Genomic DNA, 23,065 nt, shown 5'->3' on the forward strand with positions numbered 1-23,065 from the left:
AAATAAATAAATGCTAAATTTTTTTTTTTAAAAAAGATGAAACAAATGTGGGAAAAAGTTAATAATTAGTGAATTATAGTAAAGCGTAGTTAGGTATTCATTGCACAATTTTTTCCACTTTACTATAAGTTTGTACTTTTAATTTTTTTTTTTATTTTTTTTAAGTTTATTTATTTATTTTGAGAGACACAAAGACAGTGTGAGTGGGTGAGGGGCAGAGAGAGAAGAAGAGAGAATCCTAATAAGGCTCCACACTGTCAGCACAGAGACTGATGCAGGACTTGAACTCATGAACTGTGAGATCATGACCTGAAACCAAGAGTCAGATGCTTAACTGACTGAGCCCCCCAGGCATCGCTGTAAGTTTGTACTTTTAAAAATAAGAGGTTAGAGGGGCACCGGGTGGCTCAGTTGATTAAGCGTTTGAATTTAGCTCAGGTCATGATCTCACAGTTCTTGAGTTCAAGCTCCACCTCAGGCTCTGTGCTGACAGTTCAGAGCCTGGAGTCTGCTTCAGATCCTGTGTCTCCCTCTCTCTCTGCCCCTCCTCCACTCATGTTCTGTCTGTCTGTCTCTCTCTCTCTCTCTCTCTCTCTCTCTCTCAAAAATAAAATAAACATTAAAAAATAATAATAATAGGTTGGAAAAATTGCAATAATTTTCTTATATTAGTGTGTGTCATGAGAAAAGTACAAGGCTAGGACAAACTTTTTATTCATTCACAAATATGTACTACCTGCCTCCCACCTGCCAGACATTCTTCTAGAGTTGGACGGATCAGCAAACAAAACAGGCAAAGAGCCCTGATTTCGTGGAACATCTGAGCTTTTACCTCATGTCTGAGCTTCCTCCTTTTTTCCATAGATGAGGATGGAGGATGACAACTGGGCTGGACTCAGTGAGGTCTATCATAAGGCCCCGTTCTACACTAAATGCTATCATTTAGATGAACGAATTTGTGTTGAATGGATATGATCACAGTGGCTAATTTCTTCCACTTAGTGGTTTTTTTAAGCTTCTTTATTTATTTTGAAAGCAAGAGAGACAGACAGAATCCTAAGCAGACTCTATGCTGTCAGTGCAAAGTGTGACGCTGGCTTTGAACTCACAAAGTGTGAGATCATGACCTGAGCTGAGATCAAGAGCCAGATGTTTGGGGCGCCTGGGTGGCGCAGTCAGTTAAGCGTCCGACTTCAGCCAGGTCACGATCTCGCGGTCCGGGAGTTCGAGCCCCACGTCAGGCTCTGGGCTGATGGCTCGGAGCCTGGAGCCTGTTTCCGATTCTGTGTCTCCCTCTCTCTCTGCCCCTCCCCCGTTCATGTTCTGTCTGTCTCTGTCCCCAGAAATAAATAAAAAACGTTGAAAAAAAAATTAAAAAAAAAAAAAGAGTCAGATGCTTAACCAACTGAGCCACCCAGGCTCCCACTTAGTGTTTTAAAAAAAGATTATATTGCAATGAATGCAAAACCACTAACCAACAATGCTTACGTACAGGATATAACAGAAAATACCAGTATCGGTCCTGCTTTTTGTATTATTACAAACCAAAGCAAGACACTATCAAAGTATTTATTGAAAACATCCTAAGTTGTTAAATTCTCTTTGGTTTTTCTTTCCAAAATTATTAAGGAAAAAATCTATTTCCAGTAAAAGAAAACATATTCTTTACCTTGTCTTCCTTTGCAGATCCTATACTGCTTTTCCAAATCTGTCTAAATTAAAAAAAAAAAAAAATGCATCACCATTAATGGTTATGCATTGCCCTAAACAAAATGTAAAACACGGAGTGTTAATTGAAAGCTAAATTTAAAAGTAGTAGCCAAAGGGGCACCTGGGTGGCTCAGTCGGTTAAGCGTCTGACTTCCGCTCAGGTCACGATCTCACGGTCCGTGAGTTCGAGCCCCGCGTCGGGCTCTGGGCTGATGGAGCCTGGAGCCTGCTTCTGATTCTGTGTCTCCCTCTCTCTCTGCCCCTACCCCGTTCATGCTCTGTCTCTCTCTGTCTCAAAAATAAATAAACATTAAATAAATAAATAAATAAATAAATAAATAAATAAATAAAAGTAGTAGCCAAAGATGACTTGTTAAAATAACTTTAGATATCTGCCAATTCAATAGGATCGACATTTTTATGAAAAACATAAGATTTTCTGAAAAATAGAATAAATAGGAAATACTTGTCTATTTAATTGACTGGGCCAGAATATACTTCTCTAGACACTGCATAAAATTCTTAATGTTGTTTATGTTCTTAATTCAAATTTGAGGTCAGATGAAAGGTTTTGTTTCTTTCCTATTCATTCTCTTTTATCTTTTGAGTTTATCAATAATAATGAGTAGCTTTCTGCTGTTGGTGCTACTTGTACAATGACAGTTCAGAACTCTGTAGATCCGCACTGCATTTGCTTTGCCATGTAATTACCCACTTTTGTGTGTGTGCATGTTGTGGGGTGGTGTTGGACGGGGTCTGAAAAATCTTATCTTTTAGCAAATGCACTTGCTATGCAAAACAAGTACAAGAAGCCTGGAAAGTAGGAAAAAGGAAAGTGGAAATTTCTGTACTGATGTTTAAGGAAATCCCTCAAAGAGTTAAGGATATTCAGATCAGGAAGAAGATATAAGGGATAACTGTGGAAAAGACACTGGGCTTTGATTTCAATCAAACAGGGAAGAACAAGGCAAATGAGAGGGAGATTTTCTCGCCAGACAGAAAGGATGGAATTTAAGTTTACTAAAAGTTGCTAATCGAGTGGGGGAGATGGTTTAGTATTTTTCACCTGAAGAGAGAAGGAGAGAAGAAATCAGCATTGAGAAGTTTATCTTCAAGAGGGAGAGGGGCACCTGGGTGGCTACGTTGGTTAAACATCTGACTTCTGCTTAGGTCATGATCTCACTGCTAGTGAGTTCGAGCCCTGCGTCGGGCTCTGTGCTGACAGCTCAGAGCTTGGAGCCTGCTTCGGATTCTGTGACTCCCTCTCTTTCTCTGCCCCTCTCCTGCTCATGCTCTGTCTCTCTCTGTCTCTCAAAAAACAAATAAACGTTAAAAAAAAAATAAAACAAGAGGGAGAGAGATGAGGAGGTATTACATCAGCACAAGCAGGAACAGATACTTTCATCATATTTAAATGTCCCAGAAGAGAGGGACAAGTTTGAGCAAATAAAAATAAGAGGATGATTTTCTTTCTTTTCTTGTTTATTAAGTATAAGACAGGCAAGAAATGGAGAGATCTTGCCTGCTCTCTTTCCTTTCTGTTTCATTCTTTCTCCCTGTCTCTCTCCCTCTCTAACAGCCGAAGGCAATGTGGGGAAATAACTAAAAGTGTGGGCTCAGAGCACCTGAGTGGCTCAGTTGGTTAAGCGGCCGACTTTGGCTCAGGTCATGATCTCACAGTTCATGGGTTTGAGCCTGTGACTTCCTCTTTCTCTGTCCCTCCTCCACTCACTCCCCCCCCCTCTCTCTCTCTCTCAAAATAAACATTAAAAACAATTATTTAAAGTGTGGGCTCCAAGAAAGAGGAAGTGACATGGAAGTGAAGATATTAAGAAACGTTAGGAAAATTGCTAGTTATTTTTGAGCCTTGGTTAAATTATAAGGCAGATAAAATATAGCTTTGGAAGACTGTCTTTCTCTTGATTTTGCTTCCCTCACCACCTGTTCCCCTCCTCTCACCACACACACTCATAGGAACCCCCTCTCCCCACCCACCTTCTTTATTATTGTTGCCTGCCTGACCTGTTCTTTCTGGATTAGCCCCACTTCTTACCAGTCTGTTCTCAACTTGAATCAAGTAATGACTCTGCCTTTAGAAGTTCAAACAGTGGGGCGCCTCAGTGGCTTGTTAAGCATCGGACTATAGCTCAGGTCATGATCTCACAGTTTGTGAGCTGGAGCCCCAAGGGGCTCTGTGCTGACAGCTCAGAGCCTGGAACCTGCTTCGGATTCTCTGTTTCCCTCTATCTCTGCCCCTCCCCTTCTCTCTCTCTCTCTCTCTCAAAAATAAATAAACATTAAAAAAAAAGAAGTTCAAACAGTGGATAACTAATAATTACCTTATTTATAGAATATAAATAATAGGCTTATATAGGATAGAAAATATAGGATATAAATAATTAGGCCTATTTAACACTGTAATCTATGACCTTGCTAACCAAAGGGCTCCAGCAGCTGCTGTGGAGAGATGGTAAGAAGAAAGGGAGGAAGGCCAGGAAGGCAAGGTGAATAGGTAACTAGCTGTTATTCCTCTCAGGAATACCTAAATTTTAAAAACTGAAGTTGTCATTTAACCCCAAAGAAGAGATCTTTCATGGAGAAGTTTATCCACCATGAGATTGACCCTCTTCCTGAAATCTTTGATTGTTGGGGAAGTATCCAGGATTTTCATTTACATCCCTTGCAACTTCTTACTTTGCCTCCATATAACACTAGTTTCAGCTTACAGTACTGAGTTTCCAAGAAACTGTATGTAAAATATATCTAACCATGTTAATGGTCAGTGTTACAAAATTCTAAAAGGCTCGGAGTAGTGATACATGCAGTTCCTCAGTTGTGTCAATAGGTGGTGCCATTTATACACAACAATGTATTTTCTCACTTTTTATTTGATATACTTTCTCAAAAATGTTAATATGGACAAATAACTGGCCTGTGTGCTCTATTGAATTAGTATGCTTTCAGCAATCATTACTTCTTGAGGAGAAATTTTCTAATGTTTTATTTTGTTACTTTCATTGATTACTATTTCTGTTTAAAACAGTTTACATCTGTTACTAAGAAAGTCACTTCAGCCAGGAAAAGGCCTCTCTACCCCCCAAATTTCATTTCAACCACATTTTGATTCAAAGTGGTAGAAAGACAGAGGTAGAAACGAAAGCTAAAGAGATTCTCTTCCAGGTACACCGCCTAAGTGTCAACAAGGCTGGTCAGGGGTGATTCTAAAACCAAAGATATCTGCAGGGATTGTCCCTTTCATTCAGAGAAAAAGATTTCCCAATTATGTATTTTGTTTCCCTCTCTGATGGCCTCTCGTCAGTCCATAAATACTCATAGCTGGTTCTGCCAGCATTTTGGGTTTGCAGATTATGTGTTTTATGAGGCAAAACATAGCAACACAAATATTTATACTGCCCCCACGTTTTACAACCTCAATTGGTGCATTTTATATAAAGGCCACAAAATGAACACGGTTATGAATGAAAATTGGATATACCTCAAGGACGCCACAGGCTGAAATTGAGAATGAAGCAGATTGAAAAACCAAAAGCCTATGCTGAGAAAGGTAAGGAGTGAACTCCTCCAGTTACCATTTTCATTCCCACAGGCTAGAAATTAGCCAAGGGAAAGGGAGATTATGTTTTCCATTTGGGAAATTTGATTTCCAATATGACTTGGATATAAGTAATGGAGTTTCTGTTATGTAGGAATGAAGTAATTTCTATGAAGGAGTCAAACAAAAATCGTTGTGAAATATCACCGTATGCTAGGATCTATTTTTTGGTTTTATCTTGTTTGGGTTTTTGTTGTTGTTGTTTCTATGTATCATGTGCCTCTAAGTTTTTTATTTTGTTTTGTTTTGTTTTGTTTTGTTTTGTTTTGTTTCTAAATACAGTAAAACTTGTTTGATGTTCCTTAAAATGCTTCTCTAAAGATCAGTATTCAATGCAAGGGCCACTTGCCATAGTTCTGTAGGGTTTACTTCAGTCAGGAAAGACATTTGCTTTGTCTTTTCCGCTGGTGTGTCATTTATTAAACCAATTTTAACCTTCCTCATAGGAATATTTCACCTTGTTTCTTCACTATTCATGAGCAATAATAATTATTTCCAAAACTCTTTTAAAGTCTTCGCAAATGATTAAGAATATTCCAGTAAAACCGCAGTAATTGTCAAGGAATGGGTCTATGTTAAACAAGTTGACAGATACACCTGAAAACTTTGATTTTTCAGGGTATGCTTGCAACTGGCAATACTTTGGTTGGCCAGTTACTAATTACTAGATCACTCTTCCCCTTCTAACAGCTTTGGGCCCTGGAGTAGGAAGGGTGCCAGATGCCCAGAGACTGAGTTGTCCTTCAGTAAGAGTTCATTCTTTGTGTTTGTAAACTGATGGCTAAGTAATACACACAAAAGAGCATTGTTAATTTATTTTGCTAGGAAATAAAAATAACAATAGCTTTTTTTTTTTTTAGAGACAGATGCAGAGAGAGAAATCACAAGTGGGGAGAGGTGTGCAGATGGAGAAAGAGAAAGAATTTTTTTTGTTTAATGTTTATTTGTGAGAGAGACAGAGACAGAGACAGAGAGAATGAGTGGGGGAGGAGCAGAGAGAGAGGGAAACACAGAATCCGAAGCAGGCTCCAGGCTCTGAGCTGTCAGCACACAGCCCAAGGTGGGGCTTGAACCCACGAACTGTGAGATCATGACCTGAGCCGAAGTTGGACGCTGAACCAACTGAGTCACCCAGGTGCCCCACAATAGTTTTTCTTATATTTCTAATTTTTCCCTGGGACTGGGCCAATTACTTTATATATACATTGCCTAACTCAATATTAAAAGCAACGATACATGGGACAATTGTAAAGTTTTTGTCTAAAGTTAGGCTACTCAGATTAATACATAATTTCCTGCTTAGTGTCTAGTCTGTAAAATAATCATAATATAATTTGTAATTGTGTCCTAAGACTTTACAAATGAAATGGAGTCCCTTAGAAAATGTTTATAAGTGCCTTTTATATATCATGATGTAAGCTCAGCTAATTGATTGGGACCTATGATGTATTAAGTAATGATTTAATGATAAGCCACACTTGAAACCTTTTAGAAACAAGTGCTGACCAGTTGAAACAAATGATACTTCTTGAATTGAAGCAAAAAACATTAAGTCAATTCACTTAATTATAAGCATTTGTGAGGCCATTAAGAATTCATTTCTTAAATGAGAATTTTAGACAATGTTTAAAAATCCCCGAATATTTCGCCATTTGCCACATCACTACAAAATTAGCAGAATAACAAAAATAGGTAATACTAATTGAGTACTTTTCATGCATGGTTCAGGTGATGTGCCAATTTATCCCCAGGTATTGTCTTATTTAATACAACAAACTCATGAGGCAAATACTGTTCTCCCATCTGATGGAAGAGGAACCGCTTACTAGAAAGGTTAAGAAACTTGGCACAGTTTCTGAACAGTAGCACAGGTTATAAGAGGCCAGGCCTGACCAGGCGAATGCTATTTCCATGTCAAAGGCCATCTCATCCTCTGAGCTGTATTTCAGACTTCCTTCAGCGAAGAAATTCTGAATGTCTTCTACAGAAAAATAAAAACAAATTTTTTTTTGTTTCCAACATAAGATTCAGAATATGTTATATATTGCCAGGAAAAATTTAGGGCCACATTCACCAGCCCTTATCAATCAATATAAATAAACACGAGTTGATTTATTACTGACAGTATTGAAAAAACTCACTTTCTGAAGAGGTTGAAAATAGATTGCTTAACTGATAACACGATTTTAAACATTCTGATTAGATTAACCAACTGATGTAAAATAGTTGTGTTTCGACGCCTGTGACGTTGCAGAGGTTACGTTCAGCCACACACGCGTTACTGTAGGACTATGATTAATTGAAGATCAATTAAAAGTCAAAGATTAAAGATTGCTTTTTAACCCCACTTATAACTTTCAGAAGAATCAGCCTGATTTTGCTCAAGACATCTAAGAGACTTTGTGTTTCATGGGGGGGGGGGGGGGGGGGGGGGGGGGGGGGGGGGGGGGGGGGGGGGGGGGGGGGGGGGGGGGGGGGGGGGGGGGGGGGGGGGGGGGGGGGGGGGGGGGGGGGGGGGGGGGGGGGGGGGGAATTGTATTTCAAAACTGAGAGCTAATTATTTTAAAGATTATGAGTTGTAAGCATCCCATTCAATTCGACCCATGGAATCAACACGTCTACTTAGTTTCTAAAGAAACCATGTAACTCAAGATGGATTTTGAAAAAGTTGAAAAGGGTAACCTGTTCCAACTTTTCTTTGGGTTGTGTTTCTCGCAGATTGCATTAAGGTTTTCTAACTCATTACTTGTGTTTGTTTCATTATTTTGCTCAACTTAAGGACTCTTGGAAAAGATAAAGCTATGCCTCTCAAAGAAACCGCTGCCATCTGCCAATGACCGGAAGAAGTCGACCATGACTTTGCCATCTCCACTTCTTTCCAAGGAGTACACAACCTTGTTCGCAGCCAGAGCAAAATTCACAAGCTGATCTGGTTGGTGGTGGTCCCGGGCTCAGTGTCACTCATGGTGTGGCAGGTCTACAGTCGTTTGGTCAGCTACTTCACATGGTCCACCACGATGTCCATCGAGGTTCAGTATGTGGAAAAGATCGAGTTCCCAGCTGTGACGTTTTGTCATTTAAACAGGTAACAATTACTCTTTTAGTAGTGATAGGTCTCTATCACTTTGCTAGGGTAACCTTGCTTGTATAATGTAAGTTGGGTTTTACTATGTGATATTTAATGTATATAAAACCTTTGAAGTTCTTAAATTATACCTAAAAACCCAAATTTAGGAAGGCAAAGGAGCTTATTTGATTTCTTCTTTAATTTTTCTTTCTTTCCTTTCTTCTTTCTTTCCACAGTTATTTACTCGGCATCACACCAAATCCTGCGGTTAGATAAAAGTAAAAGTCTGGATCCTTGCACTTAAAAAGTTCGTTGATTAGGAAGAAAGAGAGAAACATAAACAGTCACCATGCAGTGTGTATGATAATTGTGCAGTACCATAAAGGTATGTGCAGGGGCTCTGAAAGCACAGGGGACAGGGGACAGTCTCGGTCTGGAGTGTCATGGAAGTCTGAGTATCAAGGATGCCCAGGCAGTTCCTAGATGGAGGTGAAGAAGAACCTGAAGAGGGAGCCACTGTGCGAAGGTAGTATGGAGACAGGAAATGTTCTGATGTGTACATAACAAGACCTTTAAGGTAACCAAGGCAGGGCCAGCGTCATGGATGCATGACCTGTGCCATCACACGGGGCCCGAAGCTCGAAGAGCTTTACACTTGGCTTAATACTCTGCTATTCTTGAGTCCTTAGCTACAATTCCCTCCAGAAAACTACAATTCAATGACTGTATCAGGTCTCCTGTAGGAGGGTGGCTGTGCCCCATGACGCCTTCCAGAAAAGCCCTGTAATTGCCAATGGATGGCCTGGAAGAGCACATGCTGGATTTACCCTAGAGACGGGGAGGGCGATTTCCTTATGATCCCCCACTGATCCACTACTTGATCATGGACAAGTCACTTAATCTTAGCTTCAACTTCTGTATGTGTAAAATGATATGGCCTTGTCTACCCATTTCCTGTTGCATCAGATGAGATGACACATACACCATTTTCTCTCATTCCTGGGGTTTTCCTTGGACAAGTGTTCAATATATATTAGATATTATAGCACACTTGTGTGACTGTTAGATATGTGTCAAGGTGTGCATCAAGGTCCCAAAGAGTAAAAGCAAATCAACCCCATCCCCCAGAGATTTTTAATACTATTGCCTCGTACTATGTTAAATGGTCTGTGTTCTAACATAAGCAAAGGCTGATTGAAGATATCTGTTCTTAAAATAAAATGTATACACTATTTTGACAATGGCAGTGTGAGGAATTTCACAGATCCTCTCTTCAGAGAAATAACCATAACTGGTAAAAAATTATTTTTTTTTAAAAAGTAACCATTGAGAGGTAAATCTCCAAAATATAAACAATTCCCCTCCCCCCAAAAAAAACCCCACAAAACTTAATAACCCAGTTAAAAAATGTACTAAGGATTTGAGTAGACATTTCTTCAAGGAAGACATATGAATGGAGAATAGTTATATGGAAAAAAAAATGGTCAACATCATTAACCATCAGAGAAATGCAAATAAACACAATTAGATACACCTCACACCTGTCAGGATGTCTATTATCAAAAAACAAAAACAAACAAAAAACAAAGACAGCTAGTGTTGGTGAGGATCTGAATAGATTGGAATGTTTGTACACTGTTGGTGGGAATGCATAAGGGAACATTGGCTAGGAAAACAGTCTAGAGGCTTCTCAAAAAATTAAAAATAGATTTACCATATGACCTGGCAGTTTCTCTTCTAAGTATGTATCCAAAAGAATTTAAAACAGATCTCAAAGAGATACTGACACTCCCATACTGATTGCAACAGTATTCATAATACCTACGATCTGAAACAATCTAAATGCCCATTGATAGAAAAATGGATAAAGAAAATGTGATATGTGCATACACTGAAATATTATCCAGCCTTAAAAAAGAAGGAGATTCTGCAATATGAAACCTTACAATATAAACCTTGAGGACACTATGCTAAACGAAATAAGCCGGTCACAGAAAGCCAAGTACTACATGAATCCACTTATACAATGTCTCTCAAATAGTCCAATTCATTGAATCAAAGAGTGGAATGGTGGCTGCTAAGGACTGAGGGGACAGGAAGTGGAATTGGGGAGTTAGCAATCAATATGCACAAAGCTTCAGGGGCCCCTGGGTGGCTCAGTAGGTTAAGCGTCCGACTTCAGCTCAGGTCATGATCTCTCAACTCCGTTGAGTTGGAGTCCTGCATTGGGCTCTGTGCTGACAGCTCGGATCCTGGACCCTGCTTCAGATTCTGTGTCTCCCTCTCTCTCTGCCCCTCCCATGCTCATGCTCTGTCTCTCTCTGTCTCAAATATAAATAAAAACATTAAAAAATATATGCATCAAGTTTCAGTTATACAAGATAAATAAGTTTTAGAGATCTGTTGTACCACATTGTACCTATAATCAACAACACAATATTGTATACTCGAATTTGTTAAGAGAAAAATCTCATATTAAGGGTTCCTACCACATAAAATTTTTTAAAAATTAGTAGCAAAAAAGAGAAAATCATTGTATCTATTACAATAATTAGAATATAATATGGAGTGCCTGGGTGGCTCAGTTGGTTAAGTGACCGACTTTGGCTCAGGTCATGATCTTGCAGTTTGTGAGTCTGAGCCCCGCGTCGGGGGCGACAGCTCGGAGCCTGGAGCCTGGAGCCTGCTTTGGATTCTGTGCCTCCCTCTCTTTCTGCCCCTCCTCACTCATGCTTTCTCTCTGCCTCTCAAAAATAAATAAACGCTTAAAAAACAAAGACATGTTAAGAGATTTTAAATAAAAGATGAAAGCATGACTCATACAAATATAAAATGAACACGTGTCAAAGATTTTATGTTAGTGAGAGATCTGATAAGATATTAAAATTGGCTCCTAGGAGATCCAACCAGCAGACATTCTTCCCCCTTTTTCCTTTCCATAAAACGATCTGGAAAAGACTCATTTCTTGTTAATACATGGTGGACTTAAATCTGTTTTGGTGGGATTAAGTGAAGGGCTGAGTCAGGCATCAACTTGGACATCAGATGAAGCATATACATTTGGGTTACATAACCTGGGGATGTGTAGTGAGAGGGCATTAATGCACACAAGAATGACAGATTTGTTGACTGGCTATCACTTATTAACTTGTTTAAACAAATCAGTGTATTTTTATTATGTTTTCTTTTGCTAGCCTCTTACCAGTGTATGTTAAATAAAAGAGTGAGCACACTCAAACTAAGCAAGGTTTCTGAAAGATGAGACACAGGAAGGTTTTAAAATTTGAATTAAAGTTGAAAATAAACTCGGCAAGGCCCTTCGGTTTTATGCTGAACAATATGTCTCATAGTTTTTTTTTTTTTACTTCCTTTGTTCCAAATATTGTTAGACTGTATTCATTAAGTTTAGTTCATCTGCTTAAATCACCCTCATCGTCTCAACTATTATTATGTAATACAAAACATTTTAAAAGATTATTCTAAAACGCCTTCCCTTGTACTCATTTTATCTATTGTATTCATACCTCCTACACGTGTGGTAATTCCTTCACTTCTCTGCACAATCCTTTTGAAAAGAATCCGGTGAACATTATATGAAGTAGTAATGATTCTTGACCCAAAATCGCAGGGCTTTGGAGCTGATCCCTGGTATGCTGTCATCATTCAGAGAGACAGAAGGCTGAAGGAAGTGGAAGGTCCATCCCTCAGTTAGGGCTAACACCATGACTCTCCCCCAAATCCTCTGCAAATGTAGATGGCTAACTCCTCAAAGATCACTACAAACACTTTTGACCAAGAAAAGCAAGGTTGTTGGCTCTGATACACTTAGTAGAATACCACCATGAGTTAGCTGTGTTTTTAAGAGAAGAGGAAGTCATAGCAGGCTATGTATAGGATTCTAGAACCTGGGCTGGTGGATTTAAGACAGGCTCTGCAAGGGTCAAAGCTGGGTAAGTAAGACACTATCTTAGGACCTGGCCATTAAAGCAGTTTCTCATCTCTGAAAGGATGTATATTGGCTTGGGTTTGTTTTCTATTTTCTATGTTTGGTTTTGTATGTGTTCTACGCTGACCGAGAAAGGGTTTCACGTGGCTTATATGAGAAAGCAAAAGGATATAAAATATAATTGAAAGTGAAGATAAAATATAATATAAAATCTGGGACATAAAGGAAGTCCAAGAGTGTGGTTACATACACACAAACCATGCACCACATAGCTCTGTGTACTTACTTACCAAGGGTGGATACACATTTTATTCTATGCTTTCTCGCAGTAAATTTGAATGGAGCATGTTTGTTCAGTTTCAAGATTTATAATATCCAAAGTATGAAATACCAATCACATTTTGAAAAGAATATAGAGTATACATTTAAACAACCATACATAAGGCAGGGTCAAAGTTGCTCAGCAGAATAAGGGAGTTACAAAATCCTTATTGTAGTTAGGGCAAATAGCTAACTTCTGCTTTAGTTGCCAGGAAAGTACTTTGACCATAAATGAGGCATTCATTTATTTAATGCATATTTACCTACCTCTCACTGTATTCTACGCACTCTTCTAAATTTTTTAGGAAAAATAACTTAATCATCAAAATAGCATTTTGAGACAGGTTTTTTTTTTTTTTTTTAACATACACCAATTTTACAAGTGAAGAAACTGAGTCACAGTGAGAGGAAGAAATTGGCTAAGTCGTCCCATTAAGTGGCTGTAACAATCAGGGCTCAATCAGAGAAAAAGAAGCCCTGTGAGTGACACAGAATAAGGGATTTATTCTGGGGATTAAGTCCACTGCACGTAGGGGCTGGTTAAGCAGTCTTTGTAAGTCTCTTGCCTCTGTTTCTGGTGCTGGGCTTGAAGTCAGCAACATCAGCAGTCAGAAAGGAAAATAGATCTGAAGTGAAGGAAACAAACACAGACTAGAAATGCGTGTCTCTCTTTTTCACAAGCCCTGATCTTGGTAGTGTAGGAGACCTACAGGATAAGCTGGCACCTTCTCCAGGTTGTACTCTTTCTTGACCCAAGATCTGAAGAAGCTTACGGAGGCCAGGGAGCTCCTGGCTGCTGTCCCACACCAACAAGTTGAGTCAGGAGATCTACAACAATGTGTGTACCAGACCAAAGCTCCGACCCTACAATGACCTCAGATTGTAACCAGATAAATCCAAGGAAGAAGATGTTGGAAAATGTTCCAACATAACCACATGGGCACGGTACAAAGCTACAACAATGACAGAGCTGGGATTTGAACTCAGGAAATCTTGCCCCTAAGTCTATATTCTTAGTGACCTCGTGTTCCTATTCTCTTCATGTTGCGTCTCGAAGATCCGTTAGGACGTATCCAGATCAATGTCTGAGAAGTATTCTAGGTAAATGAAACTGTATGTACAAATACAAGGTAAATTGCAGGATGTGACAAAGACTTCTTAGGGATTCAATTTTGCTTGAATGTGTTATGAATGAAGGAGAGCGTAGCAGATATGACTGAGAAGTTGATAGGGGCCAGATGTTTGGCCCCTAGATAATGTGTCTTCTAGATAATAGAAAGTTTTTGCTCTTCTAAATATTGCCTTTATTTCTACTAATAGGTTCCAAACAGATGCTGCAGCCCAATTTAGTATTATTTTTCTCTTATGGAATATTGTATCCAACGTCCTCTATCCTCAGGAAATCAGGTCCAATTATACTGGCTTTAAAGATGCTATTGATTTTTTTGCAAGTTATCAAAACTTCGGCATTACAGAGTTTGTAAAAAAAAAAAAGGGTCTTTATCTCAACAATAGCACTTTGTTGGAATGTGACTTTTTTGGAAAGCCATGTGGCCCACAGGTAATGGTTTGATATTTCTTCCAATGTCATCAATATAATAAAACTATAGCACAGTACTGCTTCACACTGAGATAAAGTTTACTTTCATGGGGAATCAATTGAAACTTGCTCAAAGATTGTGTTTAGTTAGTTGAGCATTATGACATCAGGGGCGTGGAATACACACGAGAGGTATTTCTTTTCTTAAGTAGTTTAGATAAGAAAAGGTAGAAAACAAAAATCTTTGATTACCTTTATTGAAGGATAATCTTTCCAAAACAAAAACAATTTTCACCCCAGGGGATATTTTAATTTTTCGCATTCTTCAGTAACTTATTCCAACATAGCATTTTTATTATCATTAAGGAGCCAACATTTAGTTTTTTTGGCTCGGGGGCTATAGAAAGTGAGTAGGCACCAGCATTTGACTGTGAAAATTATGTATATTTCTCTGATCACTCATAACATCCTGTTTTTATCCTTTATAGGATTAATCTACACTTAAGATAAAGTTTCAGATATACCCGAAAACTATTAGCAAAGGCAATTTGGCATCCTGTTTCTTGTATCAGCAATTCTGTAGCATGTGTTGTCAGGTGATTCCAAGTTAATTTCATAAATTCATGATTTTGGGACACAATTCTGTATCCTTTTGGTAGCCTTCTTTAGCACACAGAAAACAGGAAAAAAAAAATGCCTGACAGACATCTGACAGAGATAAAGCCCTGCTGTACTCTTAATTTAGAGAAGTTCTTCTCTGTTGCTTGTTATTTACCAACCAACATATTTAAACTTGTCACCAAGAAATTTTATAGTAAACATGTATTAGGTCCTCTCTCACTGTCTCATGACTCACGTTGGCTTTTTCCTGTGTGAGTTCTCCCTCCCAGAGCCATGATGACTCCTGGCAACTCTAGCCTCTCATTATCATAGATTAATACTCCAGTATCCTCTTAATAATTCCATGGAAGACTGATTAGTTCTTCTTGCTTATTTACATATTAAAATGTCCCACCTAGATAATCACATACAAAAAAATAAAAACTATTATTGAGCACAAACCAGAGTCACCACATTATCTATTCTTTCTGATCTTTATGCATTCTCATTTAGACATCTGATTTAAAAAAAAAAAAGTTTGAGCAATTTAAACTTCAAAAGTGACCAAACTACCCAGCTGATTGTATTTTCTTTGGTTCATTTTCTTTTTTTTTTTTTTAATTTTTTTTAAGTTTATTTATTTTTGAGACAGAGAGACAGAGCATGAACAGGGGAGGGGCAGAAAGAGAGGGAGACACAGAATCTGAAACGGGCCCCAAGCTCTGAGCTGTCAGCACAGACCCTGATGCGGGGCTCGAATTCACGGATCGTGATATCATGCCCTGAGCCTAAGTCGGACACTTAACCGACTGAGCCACCCAGGCGCCCCTATTTGGTTCATTTTCATATTGGAGGACTTTGCACATGTCTTCACTGAATATGGAAACTGTTTTACTTTTAATTATGGCGAAAATATCTGAGCAAGGAACAAAGTGAGTGTCTCTGGAAGAGGATTAAGCTTGCTCTTCAATTTGAATCAGGTACTGAATTTTCCTAAACCTAGCCAGGGCTCAAGACAAAAAAGAATGATCAAAAGACTTGATCAAAACATTTTGCCCCGTCATATTGTGCCCATGAATTGTATATTATTTCCATTTTTGATTATGTAGACTGGAGTCCCATGTATGCAAATATTGATCTCTAATATTAAAAATTCATAATTTAGAGGCTAACCTGGACATTTTTAGCTATACTACTGTCAGTTTTGTGACTCCAGAAACATTTATGCCACAAAATAAGGAAACCAGAGGTTTCTAAATCACAATGTGTGTAGTTAATTTAAGATGACTTTATGTATTTTAAGAATATTTTTAGAAAGATTTTTATGTAAAGAAGGCAATATGTTTTGGAAAGAACCCATGCCACACGTATTTAACAAACCACGGAACCTATAGTCTGAAGGATTATTTTAAAAATACTTGCTATGGAAAGAATTTTGTGTAAATTGATTTTGCCTAAGCGTAGCTTCTGTAAATTGGTAATTGATCCAAGAAGTCTAAGTGTTTAAGCTTGAGAGGCAGATGTCCAGACACCTAAGAAATTCAACAGACGTCAGCTTCAAGCATACCTGGTGTAGCTCCCACCCAAGGTTAATTCTTTATCTTTAAGCTTTATCTTACACAGCTGTTTCTAGTATTACACATTTAGAGATAATCTACTTCATTATAGTGGTTTTATAAATGAGGATTCTGAAATGCTGATAAATTAAGTATCCGAAATCACACAATTAATGGCAAAGTTGAGAAATACATCTAGTTTCCCCAAATCCCATTGAATTATCCTATCTTCCAATCCAAGTGAATGGGGCCATTGGTTACTTTCAAAGAATTTTTCTTAAGGTATATTTCATAACTTCCTCTTGTATCTCATTCAAGATACTTTTTGCTCAACACAGTACTGCACAGTATAATGCATGTATATATATTTGATCATATACTGTATTTGCTTGTACATATATTTGATTAATATTTCCAGGTGATTTCAGGGGAGCGTGGGTGGTTCAGTCTGTTGGGCGGCTGACTACCGCTCAGGTCATGATCTCGCGGTCTGTGAGTTTGAGCCCCGTGTTGGGCTCTGTGCTGACAGCTCAGAGCCTGGAGCCTGCTTCTGATTTTGTGTCTCCCTCTCTCTCTGCCCCTTCCCTGCTTGCTCTCTGTCTCTCTCTTTCAAAAATAATAAACAATAAAAAAATTAAAAAAAAATATTTCTAGGTGATTTCAATACTGGCCATATGGTCAGTTCCAATATTACATTGTGGATTATACAAGCTAGAATTTCCCAAATATTTTTAGGATGCAATTGAAGTCTGCAGATGTAATGCAATATTCCATAAGTGAATGGCTCTTAAATACTTGTCCAGACTAGCCAACCGAGTATTTCTTAGAGTCCTAACAGACCCAGGAGAAATAGGGTCCTGAGTTACAAATGGAATATTAAGCACGTTCATTAAATGTAATTACATATACAATCGACCTATTCACAGGAAAAATCATCGTATCCCCAAGACCATTCTTTCTCCTTATAACCTGAAATTACAACTACAGACAGTCTCTGACTTCACAATGTCTCCACTTGCAATTTTTCAGCTTTACAATGGTGCAAAGTGATACACATTCAGTCAAAGTCACACTTCGAAGTTTGAATTTGGACCTGTTCTTGGGCGAATGATATGTGGTGTGACAGCGTCTCGTGATGCTGGGTGGCAGTAGCTCCCAGACAGCTACGCAATCACCAGCATAAATAACTGATATGCTTACAACCATTCTGCACCCATACAACCATCTGTTTCTCATGTTCAGTTCCATATTCTGTCAACTACATGAGATACTCAACATTTTATTATTTTAATTTTTTTTTCAAATATTTATTTTTGGGACAGAGAGAGACAGAGCATGAACGGGGGAGGGGCAGAGAGAGAGGGAGACACAGAATCGGAAACAGGCTCCAGGCTCTGAGCCATCAGCCCAGAGCCGGACGCGGGGCTCGAACTCACGGACCGTGAGATCGTGACCTGGCTGAAGTCGGACGCTTAACCGACTGCGCCACCCAGGCGCCCCGTCAACATTTTATTATTAAAAAGAGCTTTGAGTTAGATTATTTTGCCCAGCTGTGGACTAAAGTGAGTGCTCTAAGCATGTTTAAGGTAGGCGAGGCTAAACTATGATGCTCAGTAAGTTAGGAGTATTAAATGCATTTTTGATTTATGGTATTTTCACCTTACAATAGCTTTATCAGGATGCAATCTCATTGTACGTCAAGGAAGATCTTTAATAACAAAATCACCAGAAGTTTCTTCGTTTTTTTCATCTGGCATAGGATTTATAGAAGAGCATGATGTTAAAGAAATAGTGTAAGTCTTCACTTTTAGGAGGAAATGAATTTCAATTTTAAAGAAGGCCAGAGATTTTAATTGCAAAGAGACGAAAGGAGCCAAATGATTTTCTAAAACCAATGAAGCGAAGAGAACAGCCAAGGAAGAAGCAACTAAAAGGCAACAAGGTGAAGAGAGGGCCTCCAGGAAATCAGATGATTAACAGTCATGATACGTACTGTGGCATTCATCTAAGGTGAAAAGTAATCTATGGAAACTCTTGACACCTTGACATGTGATTCAACCATGAAAAGTATGTCTTAGAGGTGTTTAATTTTCAGTTTTTATATAAAAATTGAACAGTGATATGAAATGTTTGATTTTAAGTAAGTCAAATGCTATCATGAGATAGTATAACTAATTCTTAAACTTTTGTAGAATTTATATCAATTTGTAACTTGGGGAAATTGTTGTTTGTTTCAGGAGGAATTCACTTATGAACAAACCCTTGGTTTTGTTTATGCTGGAATCATCTTTGTTATCCATTCACCACAGAAGGTGCCCCAGATTGATGGTTTAGGCTTGTCGTCACCTGTGGGAATGCATGCACGGGTAACAATCCGCCAAGTCAAGGTAAATAATATTCACAAGGTGTAGAGTCTGAGGGAATCAGGTAAGGTAATAAATGTATATAGACATAAATAATACTTCCACTAGAAACCTTTTTCTGCCATGCTCTCAGAAGACCTCTGGAAATTCCATAGTTTCATTTCGGATTCTTTCCCATTACTAGGAGGTAACTATTTAGCAAAAACAATGAATTCACATGTACAACATAAGTGAAAGCTGGGAAACCTGGTAAAATCAATGTAATTTTAAATTCCATTAGATATGGAAAGGATCAGTAAATATGAAGAGACTCCTAAGTTGCTGAACTGTGCGTTTTCTCAATGAGATGTTCTGGAAAGAAGAAAAATAAGTGGGAAGAGGAGGAAGTTTGGAGTTAGACATGTCTGGCTGATTTCCATTGGCCAACCTCTTGCTCTGCAATTTCCTTAATTAACTTCCTGAAATTCCATCTCCTTTCTCTGATAAAGATAATATTGTGTTTTCATGGTTATTATGAGGTTTACGTGAAATGACATAAAGAAAGCACTTACTCACTGCCTGGCATAAAATAAGTACTCAATAAAGGATTTTTTGTGTGTGTATGATTTTGGTTCCTATTTTGTGGGTGGACTGATTAATATGCTAACATTATTTCCATAAATGATACTATTTTTCTTATATGAGTTAATTTTTAGAGCAGTCTGTCTGATTTTATTAATTCACTACAGGTACAGAGCATTTGGGATATGTGTGAAAGGACCCCTGTTATATCTACCTTCAGGGATTTTCATGTTAATAGAGCAGGCAAAATAGGCAAATGTAGTCAATTAAAAAAAAAAAGAATCAAAGAGATCTGAGGAAAAAAGTAAAAATGTATATTAGCTTCTCTTCTTGGAATGGAGATGTAGGGATTGACTCAGATAAACTTCCTGAGCCAGGTATTTATTTTATCTCAAGACACTCCATCAAGAATACCCCTGGGAAGAATGCAACCCTAACATCAAGCTGCAGAATTTTGGTACCTACAGCACTTCTGGTGGCTTGAAGGAATGCATGGCTCAGCACATACAAGAGCAATGTGGATGTTTACCTTTTCTGCTTCCTGGTAAATAAAGAATGACAAATTTCCCTTATTTAATTTTTCCTACTTAATTTGAATCACAGGAAATGAACGTATCAGAAAATTGATTTCCGGGGCGCCTGGGTGGCGCAGTCGGTTAAGCGTCTGACTTCAGCCAGGTCACGATCTTGCGGTCCGTGAGTTCGAGCCCCGCGTCGGGCTCTGGGCTGATGGCTCGGAGTCTGGAGCCTGTTTCCGATTCTGTGTCTCCCTCTCTCTCTGCCCCTCCCCCGTTCATGCTCTGTCTCTTTCTGTCCCAAAAATAAATAAACGTTGAAAAAAAAATGAAAAAAAAAAGAAAGTTGCCACTTTCTTTAAAAAAAAAAAAAAAGAAAAAGAAAATTGATTTCCATTCTTATGAAATTCTATGCCAGAAAGTCATCCATTTAACAGATACAACCTCCACTGACAGATTTTAAATCCCGGAGTCATAGTGGAGATTTCTGGAAAAGAAAAGAAAATTGAACGAGGCCCCAATTCTTCTTTTGAGCATGTAAGTCTGGTGCTCTTAAATATCTAAAACCGATCATCACAGTTTTCTCAGTTTGAAAGCAAAATTAGATCATCTCTATAAATCTTAATCAACCCCAAATATTTCATCATTGGGGAATTCTTTTCTTTGTGGTTAGAAAAACAACCGAGGCTCCCTTTGCATAGAATTTGGAACATTTCCAGTCATGGATATTGGAAGCAAGCCCCGAAGGATGCAGTAGGGCAGGGTGGATAAGAGCTAGACTCTGACCCAGGCTGTTCATTTCAGCTACACAATTTCTCCTCTATGTGACCTTCAACTAAACCTCTCTGTACCTCCTATAAGCTGGGAAGAATAATAATAGTATCCTAGCTCATGGGAATGTCGTAAGGATGAAAGGAGCATGTAAGTAGCTTGAAACCCACCTGACACAGAATACACTCTATATAAACACTGGTTATTTTTATTCAGATTTGCCTCATCCCCCTTCTCCGGCAAATTTATAAAGAAGTGTAGAGTGCATTAAAGGCAATACCAGTTTGGCCCTTTAAATTTGCTGCTATGGCCCATCTCACACGTGCACACACACACACACACACACACACACACACACACTGGATATACTAATGCTAACTCTGCTCTTATTAACAATGGTTTCCACTTGGCAAACTTCTTAGGAATTTTGAGAATCATCACTTCCTTCTTTCGAGCATTCTGATCATTGGCCTCTGGCCCCTCAAAAACTGCCATTCTGGGGGCGCCTGGGTGGCGCAGTCGGTTAAGCCTCCGACTTCAGCCAGGTCACGATCTCGCGGTCCAGGAGTTCGAGCCCCGCGTCGGGCTCTGGGCTGATGGCTCAGAGCCTGGAGCCTGCTTCCGATTCTGTGTCTCCCTCTCTCTCTGCCCCTCCCCCGTTCATGCTCTGTCTCTCTCTGTCCCAAAATAAATAAACGTTGAAATTTAAAAAAAAAAAAAACTGCCATTCTGTAAAACTGCTAATGCTGGATCTGATCCATCATTCCTAATTATCTTTCCAAAGTTTCTGAGAAAAAAAAAATATCTGAACTGATGGATGAACCATAATGTTTATAATTTAAAAATGTGTTACTTCTTACAAGTCAGAAACTGGATTACAAATATGTAATTTTGTAATTTAATTACAAATATGTAATTAGGAGCTAGACAAAGTGAAATATAAAATACAAAGCATGGCATTTGTGCAAACTTTTGCATATCCCACGTGCTTCCAAAATAGTATCTGATTTGGTTTGATCCTCACATATCCATCTATGTGAGAACATAGACGAGGACGTTAAAAATATAGAGACGTTAAATGAAGCAGCGAAAGTACCTCTACTATCTATCAACTTGCAGAGCCAATCCCCAAAATCAGTTTTTCAGATATGGATTGTTTCCAAAACGTCATTGCTCTTTGCAATGAGAAAAACAGCATTTGAAGAAGCCCAGCATACTTTGGGAAAGACAGGCTTCTTTATCAATTTAATGCTGAAAGTAGATTTTATTTTTGTATTCCTTTCATTTCCTTTACAAAGAGCACTTCCTCATAGTTAGCCAAATGTATCTGCAAATTATAAGTGGACAATCCCTTTTGGTTATTTTCAAGATCCTTGACTAAACATTGAGGCTAACCCCAGAGACCACATGGGGTTACGGCAGTAGACAATTAGCTACGTTAAGGTGCAATGACTAAAGTTTTAGAATCAGCCTGGAATTAATCTCAGCTCTGCTACATATTGATTTTACAATTTCTCGCAAGGTCCACAGCCAATGATTAACAATATTGGTCCTTACCCGCCCCATACTACCGCTAGAAAGGCAACATGCCAGATGTGCCAGTGTGTATAGGTATGTTTAAATCACATGTAAGTATTGTAATCATAGGTCAGTTTAAATCATATGTAAATATGGAAGTGTTCAGTCACTAAATTGTACACCGTAAACTAATATTACATTGCAGGTTAACTAACTGGAACTTAGATAAAAACTTTTTTTTTTTTAAAGAAAGTATACTGTATGCTATGCATCTTCCAATACCATAAAAAAAAAAAAATCAAGCAATCAATCAATGGATAGAAGGAACAGGACAGAAGGTGAGCAAAATGAGCCAAGCCCAGCTCCCCTGCAACTGCTTGGACAAACCACATTCTGAACCTTAGTTTCTTATTTGTAACAATGATGATTCCCACATCACAGGATTAGTGTAGGGACAAATGAGATGATAAGTGTGAGAATAATTTTAAATTTCAAAGCTATGTTTTAAGACATTATCTCCACTTAAATGATTTTGCCTGGTATAGATGGAGGAAAAGAAAAGGAAATTAACAAAAACATTTCTATTTTTCCTTCCAATGTATATTTACCTTAAGTATTAGCATGGTTTCATAGTTTGTTGTTGTTCTCACTGTTCTGCAAACAACCAGATGGATGGATAAAATATATTTTTGTCATTAGGTCACTTATTTCATGAAATGTAAAGTCTTTATGTTTAGATTTATTATTTTCAAGGAAATGGGATAGAGTGTGACCTACAAAAGTTTCACAACTGTGTTTCACCTACACTTGGTAAGTGGTTTATTTCTTTATTCTCACGATTTATATGAAAATTGCACAGAGTGATACAAGACATTAAACCATAGTATGGCTAGTCCTGAGATGAAACAGAATAGAGACTGTAAAGAGGAACTTTTTCAATGTTTTTAAAATTAAGAACAGTAGCTTATATAGACATAGACAGTA

The 23,065-nt window shown here is 38.3% G+C and overlaps 1 protein-coding gene across 1 annotated transcript in view; it reads left to right on the top strand.

Moving 5' to 3' along the window:
- The first annotated feature begins 5,235 nt into the window (after nucleotides 1-5,235).
- ASIC5 (acid sensing ion channel subunit family member 5) overlaps nucleotides 5,236-23,065 on the top strand; it is a 30,016-nt gene continuing 12,186 nt past the window's right edge. The window contains 8 exon segments of the mRNA XM_043555827.1: nucleotides 5,236-5,275; nucleotides 8,103-8,168; nucleotides 8,171-8,408; nucleotides 13,978-14,218; nucleotides 15,652-15,777; nucleotides 18,591-18,740; nucleotides 19,674-19,821; nucleotides 22,835-22,891. Of these exon segments, the coding sequence (XP_043411762.1) occupies nucleotides 5,236-5,275; nucleotides 8,103-8,168; nucleotides 8,171-8,408; nucleotides 13,978-14,218; nucleotides 15,652-15,777; nucleotides 18,591-18,740; nucleotides 19,674-19,821; nucleotides 22,835-22,891 (1,066 nt within the window).

The sequence above is a fragment of the Prionailurus bengalensis genome, chromosome B1 (assembly GCF_016509475.1).
Source record: "Prionailurus bengalensis isolate Pbe53 chromosome B1, Fcat_Pben_1.1_paternal_pri, whole genome shotgun sequence".
In the NCBI taxonomy this organism is placed as follows: domain Eukaryota; kingdom Metazoa; phylum Chordata; class Mammalia; order Carnivora; family Felidae; genus Prionailurus; species Prionailurus bengalensis.